At 37.0% G+C, this 20,287-nt stretch overlaps 1 protein-coding gene across 1 annotated transcript; it reads left to right on the top strand.

Annotated features, from left to right (window-relative positions):
* Positions 1-8,097: 8,097 nt before the first annotated feature.
* On the top strand, positions 8,098-18,520 carry LACTB2 (lactamase beta 2). Its single transcript, XM_026706096.2, has 7 exons — positions 8,098-8,479; positions 12,250-12,413; positions 13,550-13,673; positions 14,932-15,110; positions 16,085-16,233; positions 17,374-17,455; positions 18,088-18,520. The coding sequence occupies exons 1-7, from the start codon at positions 8,358-8,360 to the stop codon at positions 18,129-18,131; spliced, it is 864 nt and encodes a 287-aa protein (XP_026561881.1). The 5' UTR covers positions 8,098-8,357; the 3' UTR covers positions 18,132-18,520.
* Positions 18,521-20,287: the final 1,767 nt, after the last annotated feature.

The following is a 20,287-nucleotide window of genomic DNA, read 5'->3' as shown; positions in this document are numbered from 1 at the left end:
GTGCTAATAATTGCATAAAATGCATACTCTAATAAATCTGGTTAAGTACTATAAAACCAATTGTTTTTACTGAAATTATCATGCAGAAGAGAGTTGGTCTGGTGAAAGGAATTGGATAAATTTCTGCCTTCTTGATTTAAACATTCTTTGAAAAGAGATTGTCACTTCTGCCTTTCAAGACTATAATCTGCTAGGTAAATTGACTCTATAGTATTCTAAATCAAACAATTAAAAGCTCCTTGTAAGGGTTCTCATGCCATTATGCTATTTATTGAATAATTATAGTTAATATTGAATAAAATATAAGACATTGCCACTTTGAGAGTAAATTATTATATACTATTTCTATCTAAACTTGCCTGTCATTCTAGCAATGTTGAAAGTGAAACCAACACTTGGAGAAAAGAATCCAAGAGAAAATAATTTTTGTGGATATTTATGCTCCTTCTAGAATTACGTAATTCTGTGGTTAACATTTATTGAAAACCAATATGAAGATTCCATAGAGAAAAATAAAAATTCATCAGGGATCAAGCAAATGTACATTGTTGGCCTGATGATACAACCACAAATAAATATTCCAGATAACGAAAATGTAACTTTCTTTTTGGTCAATTAATACTTTTTTTCCACCTGACTTAATTCCAGTGAAGTCAATTCATTAGGCTTCTTAATAGTATAAAGTCTTTTCTATACTGTCACAGCATAAATGCTGTGGGAGTTAATGAATGTCAACAATACTGTAATAAAAAAAATTACCTTAAAACTTGCCACGTAGATTTAGATTTTCAGTAGAAAACTCTATATCCTCAGTAGAAAGAAACAGCGGTTTGCATAGTTGGACTTTGTAATCTATACCGATAAGATGTTTGGGTGTGAGCAAAATATAAAGTAAACTGCTTTCATCCACAAGCCACATAATACTTTAGACAAGATGGACGGCGCACAAATCTAAATAAATAAATAAATCTTTTGGTATTTGGATACAGTGGCTAAGGCATCAGCCTAGAAACCAGGAGATTGTGAGTTTCAGTTCCGCCTTAAACACTAAGCCAGCTGACCTTTCACCCCACCCAGTCACTCACACATAGACATATTCTCATATCTAGGAAGGAAGTAATGGAAAACAACTTCTGAAAATTGCAGGAACTAGTCCAGGCCGGTTGGGGATTGAATTTTTTTTACTACCAGTTCTGTGGGCGTGGTTTGGTGGGCGTGGCAAGGGAAAGATACTGTAAAATCTCCAGTCAGAGGTGGTATTTGCTGGTTCTCCAAACTACTCAAAATTTCCGCTACCGGTTCTCCAGAAGTGGTCAGAACCTGCTGAATACCACCTCTAGGAAGTTGTCAATAGTCGATTCAACACCGACTCAAAGGTACCATAATTTTTTTTTGCTATAATCATTCCTTTAGCTGAATTATTATGTTGATAAATCATTTTATCTTGAAAGGACATTTTGACATGAATCAATCTAACCTTTGCCCTTTGCATCTGTTAAAGAAGTTGCTTGTACTATTTTGCTAAGGATGGAAATCATTTGTTAGGAATTCATTCTGTAAGAGAATTGTATCCTTTTCTATTTGGTTTCTCACCTCTGCAATTTGCTTCAGAGCTAGACACATCCTTGGAGACAATTCCCAGGAACATCCTGCTGCATAGATAAGGGTGGGCTGCCTAGGAGCATGAACGCACAAGGACAAGGGATACTGTGTAAAATAACAAAGTAGGGACAAAGCACGGACAAAGAACCTTCCATGGATATGGAAGGGGCGGGCAGGGGCAAGACATTGCCCACATTAATAATGAACCTTTGTTTCTAATTGGATAAACTTTGTTTCTATCAGTGTAAAATGTATGTAATAATCTGAGCCACTCTCACAAGATGTGGCTATTCCTTACATGCATTTTGTCTGTAAGTTTTGGACATAGTATTCACCCAGACTTTTTGCTTTGGCCAAACAATTAAAAAGCTGTTGTTTTTGCAAGCCTTGTCTCGAGCCTCACTCTTTGGCATCTCCGTGGCTCGGGAAAACTTCTGGGACCTTACAATCTGATTCCAACTGTCTATGATAACTTAATAACAGAATAACAGAGTTGGAAGGGACCTTGGAGGACTTTTAGCCCAACCCCTGCGATGGCAGGAAACCCTATACCATTTCAGACAAATGGTTGTCCAATCTCTTCTTTAAAACCTCCAGTGTTGGAGCACCCACAATTTCTGAAGGCAAGTCATTAATTGTTTTTACTGTCAAGAAATTTTTCCTTAGTTCTACGTTGGTTGTCTCCTTGATTAGTTTAATCTATTGCTTCTTGTCCTGCCTTCAGATGCTTTGGAGGATAGGTTTTCTTCTTTGTAAAGCCCCTTAGATATTGGAACACTGCTATCATATCACCCCTAGACCTTCTTTTCATTAAATTAGACATACCTAATTCCGGAAATCAGGAATTCATAGGTTTTAGCCTCCTTTATCCTCTGATCACCTTTTGTTGTTCTTCTCTGAACTCTTTCTGAGTCTCAACATCGTTTTTGTACTGTGAGAATTGAATTAAGCCTTTTTCTTATTTTTTTTCCTGCAAACTAGATTTCTTTTAATGGCAATGGTATTCTAGTTGAACCATTCAAGATAGGCATTGTGATTATCCTATAAACAGACAACACTCAATTCCACAGGCACTACCCACGTGTAGTTGGGTTATGAAATTACCTGATATTAAGTTAATCTGATCTGTGACACTGGAAATATGAGTCTAATCATGTATTTAAATCCTCCAAATTGCTGCTGATGGTGCAATAATTTTACCTCAAGCTCTATTTTTGTTTGGATTGTACTTCGATGATGGAATAGCCTTTATTCTTCTCATGGTCCCTAATTCCCTAAAATGTGCCCTCTCTGCTCCATGAAGGAACTCAGCTGTGCTTTGGCAGCAATTTTTAGAACACTAATTAGATCCCCAAGGCTTGCAAGTGTCCAGCAAAATCTCCACTTATAGGCTAAACCAAACATTAGTCCCTCGTAACTAACACTATATATGTCTAGTGCCCTGAAGGAAGTGACATGAAGAGGAAAATGGGCAGAAATGAGAGCTAATCAATCTTTCCTGTAAAACTCTTTTCTTCATTAAATTATGTGTTTCATTCAGGATCCCATCTGACTCAAAAAAAAACCACCCTACTGCTGAATTAATTGCACCTTTTGGGGTCTATTAATCTCTTGGATAATAAAAAGCAGAATTTTAAACTGGTAGAATAGGGTTAGGATGGAACTGAAGCTCTGGAATACAGCAAGCAATAAAGATATTAGATGGGATTGTTCCTGAGATTTCTGTCCTTATCTGATAATGAAGGAAGGTTCATTCATCGGTATAGTGAGGAGTTGCAAATGATAAAATCTTTGGAACATCACTGGAAGGATATAATCAAACATGGTTCTGAACTCAGGTCTACTAACAACTTTCTGTCCTTCTTCCATCTGTGAAATGCCAGGCAGCAGCACTATTCAGAATTATCAGTAAAGGATAAAACAAAATAGTGTAATTTCTTTATGATCAGCATGCTGGTCATTTCATAGATAAAATCATACTTTCTGAGACTTCTCAGAAAATAACAACTAAATGAAAAACTGCTGGTGACCTTCTATTGCTGCACCATAGAGAGTATCTTAACTTACTGCACCTCTATATGGTTTGCCAATTGCACAATGGCAGATAGGAAAGCACTCCAGAGGGTTAACGTCATTGCCCAGAAGCTCATTGGTTGCCCTCTCCCCTCATTGGAAGAGCTTTGTAGCTCCTGCTGCCTTAAGAAAGTTCAAAATATTCTCAAAGATCTATTTCATCCTGGGCACCCTTTTTTTAACTATTACCGTCTGGCAGATGGTACAGAATAATAAAAACAAGGACAAATAGGCTGAAAAACAGCTTCTATCCCAGGGCAGTAGCTCTGTTGAATTCTGCTATATAATGCAGTGTTGGTGCGGTGTTGGGGGTTTTCAATTCAATGTGTGAAGTGTGAAGGATGTGTGTTTGTGTTTATTTTCATGGTCATGGATGTGCACTGATGATGGTGTTTGATTTCGTTGTACGAGGTGCAATGACAATAAAGTAAAGTAAACCTATAGCTCCAGACTGAAAGCCAGAGAGCCAAAATCCAATAGATTTGGAGGGGTAGCACCTTGCAATGTTTTATAGAAGTTTCTGTAAGTCTATACATGCCAAAAAAGATTCATTCTGATCCTGCCTGGCCACCTGGAAGGTTCATCTGTGCCCCACCTGTCTGGTTAAGATACCAGGGACAGATCAGGTAATGCTGATCAGGTAGCAATTAGTAATTTGCAAAAAGCAGGAGTTAGCTTAGCAGCTACCTTGAAAGACACTCTGGCTTGCCTCCTCCTTTGAAGTCAATCCAGGAATCTTAGTAAACTATTATCTTATATTGCACATCTTCTATATAAGTATGTGGTGGAAAAGGTGATAAGACAACAATTACATAGGTCTAAGGAAGAAGCAGATTATCTAGAGTAGAGTAGAGAACCAGACTATCTAGTCGTCTCTAGGCAAAATGAGCATCTCACAAATCAATTAAACAGATAAATAAATGTAATATTTGATCATCAGGATTTAGACACCAGTTTGGGACAGAAGCCATATTGTGCTGTCCTATAGTGGGGTTTGGATATGGAGAGTACAAACATTCTTACCTTACTGGACCTCTCAGTCCAGTAAGAATGGCATCCTTCAGGATCACATGTTAGGATTTCTTCTGACTCTTCTTTAGCAGGCAATTCCCAATAGTGGTTATTAGACTTTCCATTGTGGGAGATGAGGTGGAAGTTTTGACTCAATGCATGAAGATGGATAGAAAAAAAAATAGGCTCAGACTCAACTCAAGCAAGACAAAGAGACTTTTGTTTCAGAAGCTTGCTTTTTGTGAAATACAATTTTCCCTCTGTGAGGGAACAAGGTTCCCCTAAAGAGCAGGGGTCTAATCTAGGCCTCCTCCTGGATGGATGCACAGGTCATGCTAAAAGAGAAAATAGAAGCCCATAAAGAGGATCTTTTTCTTGCTTCTGTGGGTAATTCTTACCTGGCATGAGATGTGTTAAGGGCATTTATGAACTCTTTTGAATTACTGTAATGTGCCCTACGTGGCTTACCTTGAAGTCAGAAACTTCAGCTAGTGCAAAATATGAATGCACATGTGTGCTTATGAACTGAACATCTTATTTTTTAATATACCCACTGCTACAGGTGCTGCATTAACTTCAAGTTTGATTTCAAATGTATTTTAATATGTTGGTTCTTACCATAAATCCCTATATGACTTGGAATCTGCTATCTTCAAGACTGTCTTTCCTGACCAGAACCTGTCTGTTCAATGCACACATTCAGCCAGAGGGAGCAAAGAACTTTTCTTGGGCTCTTCCCTTTTATGGAATAGTTTTCTACCCAAAGCAAGAATAGCCCTTTTCCAATACAAAAGACAGTTAAATCCTGGATATTTCAGAAGATCTTTGAAGACTTTTCACTAGACATGTATTTGTCGAGATATTGAATGATGGATTAGCTTATTCTTAGTATGTATATATTTGATATAGTATAAATGTATATTGCTGCTGCTGCTGATGTTATCCATTCAGTCATTTCCGACTATTGGCAATCCTATAGGCTAGGTCTCACCATGTCTTCTGGTATTACATTATTTCTTTGAGTTTCTATATATTCCGGTTGATGTCAGCTTTATAGAGTCCAGCCACCATGTTCTTTGATTACTTGGTTTCCTTTTACCACTAATTTTTCTGAACATAATTGCTTTCTCCAGTGAATTCCCCCACATGATATAGCCAAACTAAGTGAAACATATATTGCTATGTTCATATGTTAGATTTATATATTATATATTATTTGTATAAGCTGATTTTTATATTTGTGGCTATATATGGCTTAGAGTCAGTTGGTTAAATATGGTACAGTGTAGAAGGTAGCATAGGAGTCATATAATTAATACATTTTGCCTGCCATTAAAGGACAGAGCTTTCATCTTTGCAATTCACATCTCTCTTTCTGTCCCTTCCACAGCTGTTAGCCAAGTTGATAAGTCAAGGCATGGGGCACAAAGTGACATGAAAGAAGGCACCTCTAATACTTATTATCCTTTCTACAACCTCATGACCTATCATCAAATTACTGCTTAACATGGATTTACTATTATTTCAAACAATGATATGTTCAGAAATACTCTGCTGACCAGTTACATGTGCAGAACATTCCATACCTGTCATCTGTCAAATGTACAGGTATATTTACCTGGTCGTATATACCGAATTGAATAACAAAGTTGGAAGGGACCTTGGAGGTCTTCTAGTCCAACCCCCTGCTCAGGCAGGAAACTCTATACTATTTCAGATAGATGGTTGTCCAATCTCTTCTTGAAAATCTCCAATGCAGAACACCCACAACTTCTGGAAGCAAATTGTCCCACTGATTGATTGTTCTACCTAATCAAGAAGACAGATCCATGCCATCCATTTTAAGGATTTAGTGTGGTAGTCTCTTCCTTTCTGGCAAAGTGATTTTTAAACAAACCCAAGGGAAATTTATTAAACAATTAATGATGTTTCACTACTATTAAACTCAGAAAGAATAATATAAACTTAACTACACACAATACTATATACTTAAGTATACCCTGAAAACTTGATCATCTGCTTTGCAGAAGAATATTGGGGGCATTTTGCAATTTAACTTTCTCCACAAATTTTATTATGACATTTTGTAATCTTCAGTGCTGTTACTGCCATCTACAGACAACATGTATTCTCAAGGACATGCTATTTCAGTATCCTGGTATAACATTTGCATGGCTAAAACATTTTTTTTATTCATTTTTGCAGTTATTTAGAAATGAACTTGAACCCAAGAAGCATACATATTTCAGCTTTTTTCTCAGTGAGTTTATCCTCACCATAAACTATGAGAGACCCTTGAAAACTTCACTGAACTGCATCTCTCAGTATCCTCTATCACTGCCAATTAAGGATCTTTTGCAAACTGAAATTCCTTAACAGCTGCAGAGATTAGACATTTTCCCAATCTCTATCCTAAGCAATAAAGATTAATAACAGTAAAGAACCTGGAACTTGTTGAAGTGTTAAAGGCTTTATTGATTATGGTGATTTAAATGGGATCTCATGGCAACTTATTTATAAAACATCTGGACCATACCCAAAATATCCACCCACATGGAAATTACCAGGGCAAAGGAGTGCCTTCCATGAAATTCTCCACAAACTCCAATATTTTTAGGGCTATCAAAAATGGAAATGAACCATCTCCATCTGGAATGGGTAACTGGAATACCATCCAGATGTTTTGGAATTCAGTTAATTTAATTCTTTGACTTCAAGAGGAATGTGTAGCTTTTGCAGCTCAGATTTAGTAGTTCCAATTTTAGCTAGCAGCTCCTTGTCAAATGCTAGGTTGCCTCATAATGGCTCTTTGTCTGTCTATGCTGCAAGAAATAAGTGAACAATATTGGGGGCATATAATTTCACAGGGTCACCTAAGGTGTGAAAGTCATCCCAGCTGCCCATCTAAGCCAAACTGGCACCTTTATTGGGCAACAGCAACATAGGAAGATGCTGGGCATCAATTTACTAACAATACTGAAGGCATCATTTCATATGGCACAAGAGAAGGTAATGAAGCAAACCATTCTATTTTACCAGGCAAACCACACAGATGTAAACTATAAAGTGATTCACTACGTTTGCATAGTAGTTTATGGGAAACATGTATTTAGCCAGACCAGGTGACTACAATTAAATTTTTATTCAACAATATTACAGAATAATGTAATTATTAATGAAATTTATTGTTTCTGACAAATGCATATTTTAGAAACAAACTTCTCTTATAGTTACAGAATGATTGCTAAAAGCGCTTCCCTTTTCTCTCTTCTACATATTGGATCTGCATCTCAGCCTACCCCGTTCTCTCCCCAGCTGGTCCGTGAGGCGCGTCGCCGGGACTCCTTATTTCTATCCAAGTTCTGCCCACTTGGCTTTTAAAGGAAGTATCGAGTTAACTCTTTACATTCCACATTCGGAGCAATCGTTCGTTTCCTTGCATAGTTCAGCAGAATGTGTCAACCTGGGAATCACGCTCTTTAAAAAGTCTGGATTGCTTCGTGCCCCAAAATATTCTAACCAAGGAGAAGAGGGGGAGGGAAACGCAGTGATGCGTTAAAAGAAAGCCCCAAAGCCAAAGTTGTCACTCTACACTTTTTCCTATCTCTATATTTTTTGCTCTCTCTCTCTCTCTCTCTCTCTCTGCGCGTCTTTTCAGGCTGGCGGCAAAGATGTTGTCCGTGCTGCCCAAAGTGGAGAAGCTGTCGGCGCGGGTCATCCGCGTCCTGGGCTGTAATCCCGGGCCTATGACGCTCCAGGGGACCAACACCTACTTGGTGGGAACCGGGCCCAGGTAGGTGGGAAGCAGCCTCCTTCGGATCTGTTGGCTCGGGGCTCCGGTGGGTAACGCGCTCCCTTGGCGTGAGTCTTTCGTTCCGTTTTTAAGCAAAGCGAGGCTCGAGGGCTGCCCGGGAATTCCTATTTCGACCTCCTTGCTTTTCACGCGCTGCTCTGACTATTAATTCATACGTTTCCTCTTTATTGTACAGGTAGTACTGCGATGGCGTGGTGACGGGAGAAGGCGGGGCCCTAGATGAGATAGCAAAAACATTGGGGCTTTGTTTTGTTTTTTTGTATCTCCACCCCACCCCTGAAAAAAACTCCATAAACATTGGGGGACGGAGGAGACATTGCTAACTGGATTATTCTATGCATGTGATTAAAGTCGCCTTTGGATCAGATGGACGGCTCACACATCTAGTAAATAAATAAATGTAAAAGCCATTAGTGCAACCTAGGAAATGTTGCAATGCGATCTTCCCTATTCAGAAATCCTATTTAACTCCAGGGTCTTATTCCCTAGAAGTGCAGACTTGGGACTTTTCCAATTGCTGTATTTAAAGTGCTGTTCTCCAGTCCAGTCAATAAGCTCATGGACATTTATAAACATCTACTCCGCTTCATTGACAAAGCCTCTAAGTGGTGCTGTGTGCGGGACAAGTTAAGAAAAACACTCTACTTTTCCCTTTCCATAGAGTAACGTGTCTCAAACTTGACAAGTTAAAAATCGTGAGCTGCAGTTGTCTGGGTCAGCTTTGTTATAAACATGTTTGTATATTTTTTTCACTTTTAATTTGTTTTGCTATTTCCTTTTTCCTTTTATGTTAGTTGGTGTTTTAATATTTGAGTTTGAAATTTAATAAGTTTTTTTTAAAAAAGCAGCACTGCCTTAGGGAAAACAACACTAATGAGTCTCCTTAATGCTTCGTGGGGACTGGCTGAACAAGTGCAACAGATTCTTTTAGTCAAGTTGCTCAACTAAGATTGCAGGCATGGAAGAGCTGCACATCTATGAGAAGTCTGGGCTGTTTCTGAATATGAACCTCACGCTCTTTTGAAAGGGCCAGAAAATACTATGGTTCACAGATTGCAGATATAAGGCCATGTTTAGAAATATCCGAAGTGATTGTTCAGAGATGGGGAGAAGAGACTATGAAGTGCATAGGGCACATCACTCCACAATCCTCCTCCAGGGCCTATTTCAAATTCATTGGAGTGAAATAAAACTAGAAGGAATAATTAATAATTTGCAAGCTGCATCATAAATTATAGGTAGTCTTCAACTTAAACCATTAAACTATTTGTTTAATGGCCCTTTTAAGTCAGCACTGGAAAAGGTGGCTTGTGACTTTTTCACTCTTATAACCATTGCCCCATCCCTGTGGTCATGTGATCAAAATTTGGATGCTTAGCAACTGGTTTATACCCTTATGATGGTTACGGTGTCCCAGGGTCACCTGATACCTTTTTGCAGTCTTCTGACAGGCAAAGTCAATGAGGAAGCAGGGTTCATTTAACAACTTTTATTGACTTAACCACTGCAGTGATTCACTTAACAACTCTGTCAAGAAAGGTTGTAAAATGAGGCAAAATTCACTGTCTCATTTAGCAGTAGAAATATGTGGTTGTAAGTTATGGGATTCAAATTTTTTTACCACCAGTTCTGTGGGTGTAGCTTGGTGGGCGCGCTTTGCACGCATGCAGAAGGTTTGCTACTGACCTTTTTCTGCAATCCTGCACTCTCCCTGTGTCCTCAACAGTTGACGCGTGGCAATCTGCTGTGCCGCGCAAAGCAGCTGAGCTTCAAAACCAGGAAATAAAGGTCAGAATAGAGTCCGGGCAGGCGGGCGGGCCCAGCAACTGATCATCAGAGTGAACCAGTTCGCTCACAGATTATCCTAGAAGCTACCGGTTCAGCCGAACTGGGCCAAACCATTAGAATACCACCAATGTCATAAGTCAAGGATTACCTATAATGCTGCAAGCAATTGTGCTGGCAGGAAGGAGGCCTGGACTGTAATATCCAGAAGTAACCTATGTAATAGGTGTGGTGCTGTAGAAATAAGTAAAATGGCATCATTCCCCTAAACATCAAAACCAGTTTTTTAAAAAATGTCCGGTTTTCTTGCTTGCAGAAACACTGTAGAAACAGTAATGGCTCACAGGAAGGAGCTAGCCACACCCACCTGCCTCAATCATTCTTGTCTCAATTCAAAACAGCATTCTGTATAGCCAAAAAGAGATCTCTCTAAACCTAAATGTACTAGTAAGCCTGTGCAAATAAGGAGCTTGTGTAACACTGACAAATTCTTTAGAAAGAGCCAGTCAATCACTGTACAGGCAAATGTTGGTCATGTGTCTGTAGCAGCTCCATTGTCCAGGGACCAAGGGAAAGGAGTGAATCCATACCAACCCAAGTGACTGGAGAAAGACTGATTCCTTCCCTGATCAATCAAAAAGTCAATGAAGCATACTAAGTCATATTCATGGTGAAAATTGTGTCTGAGGGATACTTTAAAACTGGAATAACTTTAGCTAAATTTAGGCTTCCTTTACTACAGGATAAATGAAATAAAGGCAGTCTCAGGCAATATGCTATTTTAAAGCAACTAGACCTCATTATGCAGTTAGAGGGATCTGGGGATGATTGCTATCTAGAGCACATGCCTGGTTCTTCTACAGAGCCCTATCTTGAATCTTGACTATTACAGTTTAGTTGTCCTCTTAGGCAATATAAGTCTTACTTGGAATCTTGTTCAACTTGTCACTTTTTAATTTGCTCTTGGCAATATTTTCTCCTTCTGTGGACAAATTTCCCTTTATTACCTTTTTATTGGATTGTATTTGATCCATTTTATTATAATCCATTTTATTGTATTTATTTGATCCATTTTATTGTTTCTTTTGTTCACCTGATTGGATTTCTGTTCCAGTGGACTTTTTTCACCATTATGTCTATTCTCATAGGCTTGTTAATAGTGGTGGGATTCCAATAATTTAACAACCTGTTTTCTGCCCTAATGATTTCTTCCAACAACCAGTTCACCAGACTGTTCAGAAAGATAAGAACCGGTTCTCCCGAACTGGTGCGAGCTGGCTGAATCCCACCACTGCTTGTTAGCTGCGGATGAACAATATTATGAAATTAAGAGAGACTATTTTGCAACCGCTTCCCACTGGAGATGTGTATGGTTCCAGCTTTACTGGGTTTAGAAAGGCAACGCAATCTTGCTCTTGCAGATGTGTCCTTAAATATTTTTCTTTGGGTATTTGAATGAGTGTACTTGTTTTTCCTGATACGGAATTTTATTTATTAAATTTATATACTGCCCATCTCACTATCAAGTGACTCTGGGTGGCTATTGTAATTTTTTAATATAAAATAATGTATGTAAGCTGCTCAGTGACAACTGAAAAGGTATGTTTGATGTATTGATTTACATCTCATATAATTTTCTTTAGGATTCCAAATTACACAAAAGGAATGGGATATAGAAATAGAATGTAGAATCATGGGGCTGGAAAGGACCTTGGAGGTCTTCTAGTCCATCCCCCTGCTCAGAGCAGGAATCTTATACCATCTCAGGCAAATGGTTGTCCAAGCAATTTTTGAAAACTTTCAGTAACGGAGCATTCACAACTCCAGGAGGCAAGCTATTCCATTGATTAATTGTTCTTATATTTCTTTTCATGTCACATTACACTTTTTTAACCTGGAACAAACAGGTTGTAAACATTTTTTATTAATTAGCCTTTTCTTGGTTTAATCTGTTTTTATTATAGGAGGATCCTAATAGATACTGGAGAGCCATGTATCCCTGAATATATAAGCTGTTTGAAACAAACGCTCCATGAATTCAACATTTCCATACAGGAAATTTTAATAACTCATTGGCATCATGATCACACTGGAGGTATATCCAAGATTTGTGAAAATATTCCAGCCAGTAAGTATTTTCTGTAGTTTTTAAAATACTTTAAAATACTTTGCAAGCAGGTATATAAAAATTGGTTAAAATAAATATAAGTTAAAACTTTCACTGTTCTTTTTATTTTAAACAAAAGGGCTTTTATCTCCAAGTATTTGTATGTTCTATTTTTCTTTAAAAGTGAAGCATCAACCTAAATTACATTATTACTAGGGTGAGCTGAATGATCTCCCAAACACCAGCAATGAGTGTTCTTTCCTACTGTATTGACCTTGTTCAAATTAAGCTACTCTAAAATTCTGCAGAAATAGGTCTTTTCAAATCTCTTCATGAGAACAGGAACTTGAGCTTCTTTGCAAAATAAAGAGCATTGATTGTTTTAATGTTTGCATGAATGTTTGCTAGTATGTATTTTAACAGTTGTTTCATTAGAACCAGGTAAAGTTGTAGAATTTGCTATTGCAAACAAACCACTAATACAAAGGACTTGCTAAGTAGGTTGTAGTGGTAATCTGGAGGCTGTTGTCAAAATTATTTGAATAATAGGCAGCAGGCATAGCATAGAACATATGTTCTGCCTTGATTGATCTGCACTTGTATAATAACATAAATCCATTTTATAAACAAAAACTTTCATTAAAAATAAAACAGTATAAACCTAAGGCAACCTTTGAAACACATTACCAGTTTCCAAAATTTGAAATCATTTACAGCTATTTTATAAGTCTGTTTAAGATCAAAGATGGTCATAAGTGTCTCAGTCCAGAATTAATATAGATCCGGGGTGTCAAACACAAGGCCCGTGGGCCGGATGTGGCCCACACTATGGTCAGGTCCAGCCCGCGGGGCCATCCTAGAAAATGTAAGGGCCGGGCCGGGTTGCTTCAACCCAGTCTACCCAATGCAAAGAGGAAACATGCCAGCAGTTTGGGGAGTAGCTTCAAGCTGGTCACGCCCACCCAGCTGGTCATGCCCAGTGACTGACGTCAGGCTGGCCATGCCCACCCGTTTGGCCATGCCCATCTGTCCCACCCCCACCGAGATCAACCACAGCCCTGATATGGCCCTCAATGAAATTGAATGTTTTTTAAAGGGGGTATATGAATTTCTGACTAAATTCTGGTATGATACAGATTGTTTAATTTTTAAATTAGGTTATGAGTATTGCATAAGTAAGCTTCCACGTAACCCACATCAAGAAGAAGTAATAGAAGGAAAGAAGAAGTATGTGTATTTAAGAGATGGAGATGTTTTAAATACAGAGGGAGCTTCTCTCAGGTAAATGTTAACATTTCATATTGATGTTGTTTGCAAGTTTTTCATGTACAAGATTTTTTTCAGTTCATTTGCAGATTTTATCCTTTTAAAACTAAAAAGGCTTGTGAGATTTGTTTAAGATAGCTTATATGTTTTGCCTAGCCTTAATGAATAGGCTCAGCAGATAAAGAATATGAGCCTGTCAGCTGGAAAGCTGACAGCCCAGGTTTGAGATCCGAGCACCATACGAATGGGTGAGGTCCCATTATCTGCCCCAGCTTCTGCCCATCTAGCTGTTCGAAAACATGCAAATGTAAGTAGATAAATAGGTACTACTTCGGTAGGAAGTAGCAACATTCCATGACCACAGAAGTGTCTTCAGACAATGGTGGCTTCCTTTTAGGAAACAGATGAGCTTCCAACTTTGCAAGATCTTTTTTTGCCCCAGAAGTTGGAAGGCTTGACTGAACCTTTTTTAAACTGGTAGTCACATGGTCTTCTTTTGTTGCCCTGAACACAGGAGAACGGAGTTGGAAAGCAGGTTAGTGAGTGAATGGTGGTTGTTCTGGAATGGGGTGGAAGTGAGGATTTTGCATTATGATGGCTCTGGAATGGGATGGAATTGTGGTGTTTCTTCATAACCAAACAAAAGTGTATTTTCTGTGCACTTCACACCCCTTGGTCACTGGATTTGGATGTCACAAAGCAAAGTCCACATTTTGTAATTAACCCCTGTGCCCTGTTTTGACAGAGTGCTGCAGGAGGCTGAGTGCTGTCACGCCCCTTGGCCATGCTCACCCAGCCGGTCATTAGGGCAGAGAACTGGTTGTTAAATTATTTGAATCCCACAACTGGTCATAAGTCACATTTTTCAGTGCTGATGTAACTTTGAACAATTACTAAAGGAACTGTTGTAAGTCAAGGATTTCCTGTATACATCATAGGGCTACACAAGTTTCTGTGCTTTTGGTAGATAGCAATTTGCATACAATTATTCCTGGTTGATTTTTTTTTAAATGACTTTATCTGGCTTGTGAGGCCTTTGGTTTATTTAGGAAATTTATCTTAAGCTATAGGTAGTTAAAGCTTGTTCTTATTTTAAAAATAATTTTACAAAGAAAAATTTGCTCATAACTCTGCTTCCACACAGTATAAGGATCATTCATTTCCATTTTGGATCTGAGCTTTTTTAATGTATGTTCATTTACCACTGTAAGAACTTTCTTCAATTTATGACTTGAATATTATAAACATATTTAACTTTTCTGTCACTTTGCAGGGTATTATATACGCCAGGGCATACTGATGACCACATGGCTTTACATTTGCTAGAAGAAAATGCAATATTTTCTGGTGATTGTATTTTAGGAGAAGGAACAACTGTGTTTGAAGACCTTTATGACTACATGAAGTCATTGGAAAAACTTCTGGGAATCAAAGCTGATTTAATATACCCAGGTAAGTTATACATTTGACATTAATTGTATTAGCTCTTTGCTATAAGTATATTTTACTTGACTTGTGAAAAGTCCTTTGGCTGCTAAAATGTCTGTTCTTTACACTTATTCTCTCTGTCTCCCCCACCCCCAATTCCCTATAAGGAAAACAGTATTCAGAATTCAGCACCTCCAAGCTAATCTATGAAAGAAATCATGGAAATGGAATATCACAATAATACTTAAGCCAAAAGTCTTGTCAGATTCAAACCTTCAAACCTGTTTTAAAATAATGTTTAGGGATGTAACAAATTGAATTCATTTTATCATTCATCCACTTACTGTATTTATTTATCCTGTATTATTCTGTGGGAATGCAAGGTGGTCTGGAAGGAGTAGAAGTTCTCTGTTCTATTCCCATGTCTCTTATTATGAAATGTAGATGGAACAAAAGCCGTAGGATAACTAAATTGGCTCCATAGTTGATCAAAGACTTGAACTTGTACTTTTTTCATCCCATCCAGCATATTTAATCATAATTCCCATTTCTTTGTTTACATAATATATAGGCCACCTGATTCCTAACAAGTTTGGGTGGCTTATAATTTAAAACTTTTTTTAAAAAAAGAAGTCTCTTGAGTAGCTCAAAAACTACATAGAATCAAGGGGAAAAATCTAGCAGGGCTCATCCTTCACCCTCCTTCAAAGCCTGGAAGCAAAGCTGTGACTATAATATCAAGGTATAAATTGAAGAAAGCATTTAATAGCTTTCTGAATGTCGGGGAGGACATCTGGATCTCTAAGGGTCCCACTCCAGAGGAAAGGTGCAACAAATAAACACATTACAAAATTAGAAGCTGTAGACCTGTCCTGTGTTAACTCTGTAATATGAACACTTTAAATTATCTCTTCTCAAAAAGTATCCTGTACACACTATTAATTCGTAAGTTCTCCCAGAAATTTGTGTTAAAGAAACATTTGTTGTGGTGTTTATAGGACATGGACCAGTAATAAAAGAAGCAAGAGCTAAAATTCAAGAATATATTTTACACAGAAATGCACGTGAGCAGCAAATCCTACACATCCTGGATGAGAATGCTGGGAAATCTCTCACAGCAGAGGAACTTGTGAAAATTGTTTACAAGGTACAGATGACATCTGGTTTGGGTTAGAAATAGTTTTCAGTTATGCAGAAAGCAATGTAGTATAAAAGAAATTCATGATTTATAGCAAGAACAACATTTATCTAAGGAACACCATGTATGTGTACTGCTTTCAGAAACCATATTGTATATTGCACCTGGTTGTATGCCGGAAAGTGCATAGTATTAATACAAAAATATTAAGATTATCATGCTTTGTTCAGACTTTAAACAGCTCTTCCAAAATCAGACACGTTTTTTTGTAAAATCAGACACGTTTTTTTTCCAAAAACACCAGTTTCCTTTCTTTTTTAATAACTGCAACTAAAGTAGAAAACAAAAGTACCGAATGCCTCAAATTGCTTCCAGCTTGAAGAAATTATTCCAATACTAAGCAAATTAACCCATTTCACCGTGGTCTAGAAGGTTCACCAGGGACATGGGGGGGGGCCACTTGGGGGGCATGGAATGTTCTTAAGTTCTACAGAATGTCCCTGAATCAGTGAGTTCCCTATATTCATATTACCTTTTTTGCATCACTCAAAATAAGAGAAATGCCTTCTCTGAACAACAGTTGCTCTCTGGAATATGGCTCCCCTGAAATATGAATTGCACCACCACCACCATTTTATGGGTGTTCCAAAGAGCCTTGAAGACCTGGCTTGTTGCCCAGGACTTTGGAATATGTAATTGAAGCCCCCTTTTCTTTTCTTTTTTCTTTGTTTATATCTGGTATATTATCTCTATCAACTTCATTCCTTTTTTATTTGTGTTGTTTTCTTGTTTTCATGGTTTAATTGTAAGATTGTATGAAGAGAATAATTACCACTCAGAAATCTAAAACAAAATTTTATGAATTTTCCTCTGCACTCTGAAGTTGAGGATAAATATCTAATAAAAATTCATGACAGGACCTGAAAAAAGTAAAGTTATTCAGAGAAAATTATAAGATTCATGATAGAGCTAAGCAATTCCCCCTTCCCCCCATTAAAATAGGAATTGATTGGACAATTGATGGGACAATTTGCATCAAAACCCTGAAAAGTGTTTTAATCCGTACCAAATTTGAAAAGTTCTTGTTGTTTTATTTTCTTAAAAAAATGAAGTTCCATTAATATGCATCATTTGAACGCTTTATTTCAGGACACACCTGTCCATTTGCATCCAGCTGCAGAAATCAATCTCAAACATCACCTGAAGAAGCTAAAAAAAGAAGGGAAAGTTGGTAAGTAACTTCACTGTTTATATATAACAATTACATTGTTGGATACCAAATGATGAAAGGAAGATAAAATTACTCACACTTACAATCATCACAGCTTTCCCATAGTCACATGGTCAGGATTTGGGCTGTCAACAATGAGCTCATAGTATCCCACAGTCACATGACCATCATTTATTTTTGCTTGTTTATTTAATTTGCACATTTAATAACCGGCTACCAATAAGCAGAATCAATGGAGGAGCCAGCAAGGCACTTTCACATGAAGTCTCATTTAACAACTGTGTCACTTAGTAATGGAATTTGCCAGTCCCAATTGTGGTTAAGGTTATTAACCTATGGTCTTTATACATTCTTATTTGATGAAAAACATAATTTGTGTTAAAAATATTACAAGGGTGATTAAAAGAATGTAAAACTATCTGACAAAATGCTTCTCGGGATATCATCAGAAAATATGAAAAATAACGACATGGATTTCATGGTTTTTAATGTATCTTTTTAAAATGTAGTTAATATGTATATGCATTTAGGTGTTTTAAGGTAAATATTTTAGATATTACTGGTTAGGGCATTAAAGTTTTGCTGATTAGGTTATTATATAAAGATAATATAGATCCTTCTTTCTCTTACAGTATATGAAAATTCTCCTAACTTCAAGTGGAAAAGTGTTTTATAAATATGGCATATACACAGTTTGACAAACGTGCCCTTCTATTTTCTGAACTTAAATGGACTAAAAAATTTAATATCAAAATTACATGTAAAGCAGATGCACAAATGGACCTGTATTTTGTTATTAATCTGATTAAATAATAATTTGTCGATTGAAAGAATCATTCAGGGTGGAACAAGTGGATTATTTATTTCAAAGCAAAATATTCAAAATTTGCTTTGGATACTTGAATATTTTGTAAAGAAGTTTGGTTCAAGGAATGTTATTATTAATTAAATTTGTATGCAGCCTGACTCTTAGCCGTATGAGGGTTTCAGATTATTTAAACATCGTAAATTCATTACCATTATATTAATTGTATAATAAATATAATAACTAAGTATTTTTGTTCATATGTAGTTGTCTTCCTTTTTTATGTATTGGTGTCATTTTCAGGATCTTTTTTAACTTGACTGGAAAAAAACTAAAATCTTATAGAATAGGATTTCTATAGATTAGTGAACACTAGCAATATAATATTCAATCTAATTTTAAATACAGTTGAATGAAAGTATGAAATGTTTAGATCTGAACTATGTCTGCAAGTTTCCAAATTTGAATGTATTATAGTAATCATAAAATTCCGTGCATCTTCATAAAAAAACATGGTTGCTGGATATATGCAAAGATAAAAGCATCCAATTCTATACATTATATAAATGAGGGGGGGGGGGATGACATTAAAAGCCACAATACAGAAGAATTAAATTTATATTCCTAACTAGAATTTTTGACATTTCTTCAGATCAGCCTCCCCTGAAGCATCTTTTTTCATGTTTCAATTTTCCTGTATTCCTATCTTTTTGGAAACTTTTAAGATTTAATCAAAGGGTACAGTGGAGCAATGTTAAAGCCCTCACTTTTATATTTTCATGACAGTAATCTCTGTTCACATTGTTAAAAGAATCAAACCTTTTGTTATATCTAGCAGAGTAAGGGGCTGGATTATCTGGAAAACATCTTCCCTTTTGAATGTGAACTGTCTGTCTGAGTCTGTTTGATGTACAGTCTGATAAACTGTTGAATGCCTGAGCTTGCAGCATTTACATTCATAACAATGGCATTTTTTTTAACCAAGGTGGGAAAATGTGTCTCTGAAGTGTTGATCTATAATTTTCAGCATTCCTTAGTAATAAGAAATGCTGAAAATTGTAGCTCAATAACATTTGGTGAATGCTTTAGGAAAAGCCTGTAGGGCATTAGAACAAGCTGTGTGGTCTTTATATAAGCTATGTGGAATGGCAGAAATAAATGCTTTGAATAATGATGTTGCATACTACTGAACATCGTGCAAAGTTGACATTGATTACACGAAGTATCTCCTCTGAGCCCCAAAGCAGAGCTACATGCTTACACTGAAGCAAATCAGCAATATCCGTGTCAATCAGAAAAATATATATAGTATCTTGTAAAATAAAAAATAGCTATGAAAAAATAAAAAAAATAAAAGATCTTATGAAAATTATGTTATATTTTGAGTTTAGAATTAATAGTTATGTTTATAATATTCGCTCAAGGTATCCAAAGTTGCTACATGTTCTTTGATTCCCAAGGGCCGCAGATATGGATTGAATGGCAATCCATGGTAAGATGTCAATTTTTCTGAAAAATTGACCTAAGAGACCATTTTAAAACCAGTTTTGAAAAACTATTATATGGATGTTAATATATACAGTATATGTAGCCACTAAGACACAGATGTCAAACTCAATCACGTCACATGACATCACATGAGGTATCATGACATTTTTGCCTTTGCGGAGCTGAGGTAGGCGTGGCCTGCATATTACACATCTGTCCTGCAAGCCACCAGTTTGCCATCCTTGTGATTGTGACTAAGGCATTCTTTGCCTTGGGAGAATACTAACTGAAAGAAAATGAAGAAATATGAGGCATTGTGGTCATTTTCAAATTCAAATTCCCACATTTCTTTAATTGACTATCAGGCACTGCCGTAAGATGAATCTCCCTGTGACAGATTATCCTGACCTGCTATTGGAGTGCAACTTCCAAAATAGATCAATACTTATAATCTGAAAGAAAGAACCAGCAAGGAAGAGATACAGTGAAAAGATGAGAGGAAAACGTCGATATTGTCCTCTAAAATCACCTCCCCTAAT

This window comes from Pseudonaja textilis, chromosome 3 (assembly GCF_049901715.1).
Source record: "Pseudonaja textilis isolate UNSWEBS1 chromosome 3, rPseTex1.2, whole genome shotgun sequence".
In the NCBI taxonomy this organism is placed as follows: Eukaryota; Metazoa; Chordata; class Lepidosauria; order Squamata; family Elapidae; genus Pseudonaja; species Pseudonaja textilis.
The sequence above is the reverse complement of the archived record's forward strand: the minus strand, read 5'-3'. Positions and strand labels throughout refer to the sequence as shown.

Coding starts and splice junctions, on each gene's coding strand:
- LACTB2 (XM_026706096.2), top strand. CDS start 8,358: ATGTTGTCCGTGCTGCCCAAAGTGGAGAAGCTGTCGGCGCGGGTCATC. Junction 12,414..13,549: donor TTGTGAAAATATTCCAGCCA/GTAAGTATTTTC, acceptor TTTTTAAATTAG/GTTATGAGTATTGCATAAGT. Junction 15,111..16,084: donor AGCTGATTTAATATACCCAG/GTAAGTTATACA, acceptor TGGTGTTTATAG/GACATGGACCAGTAATAAAA.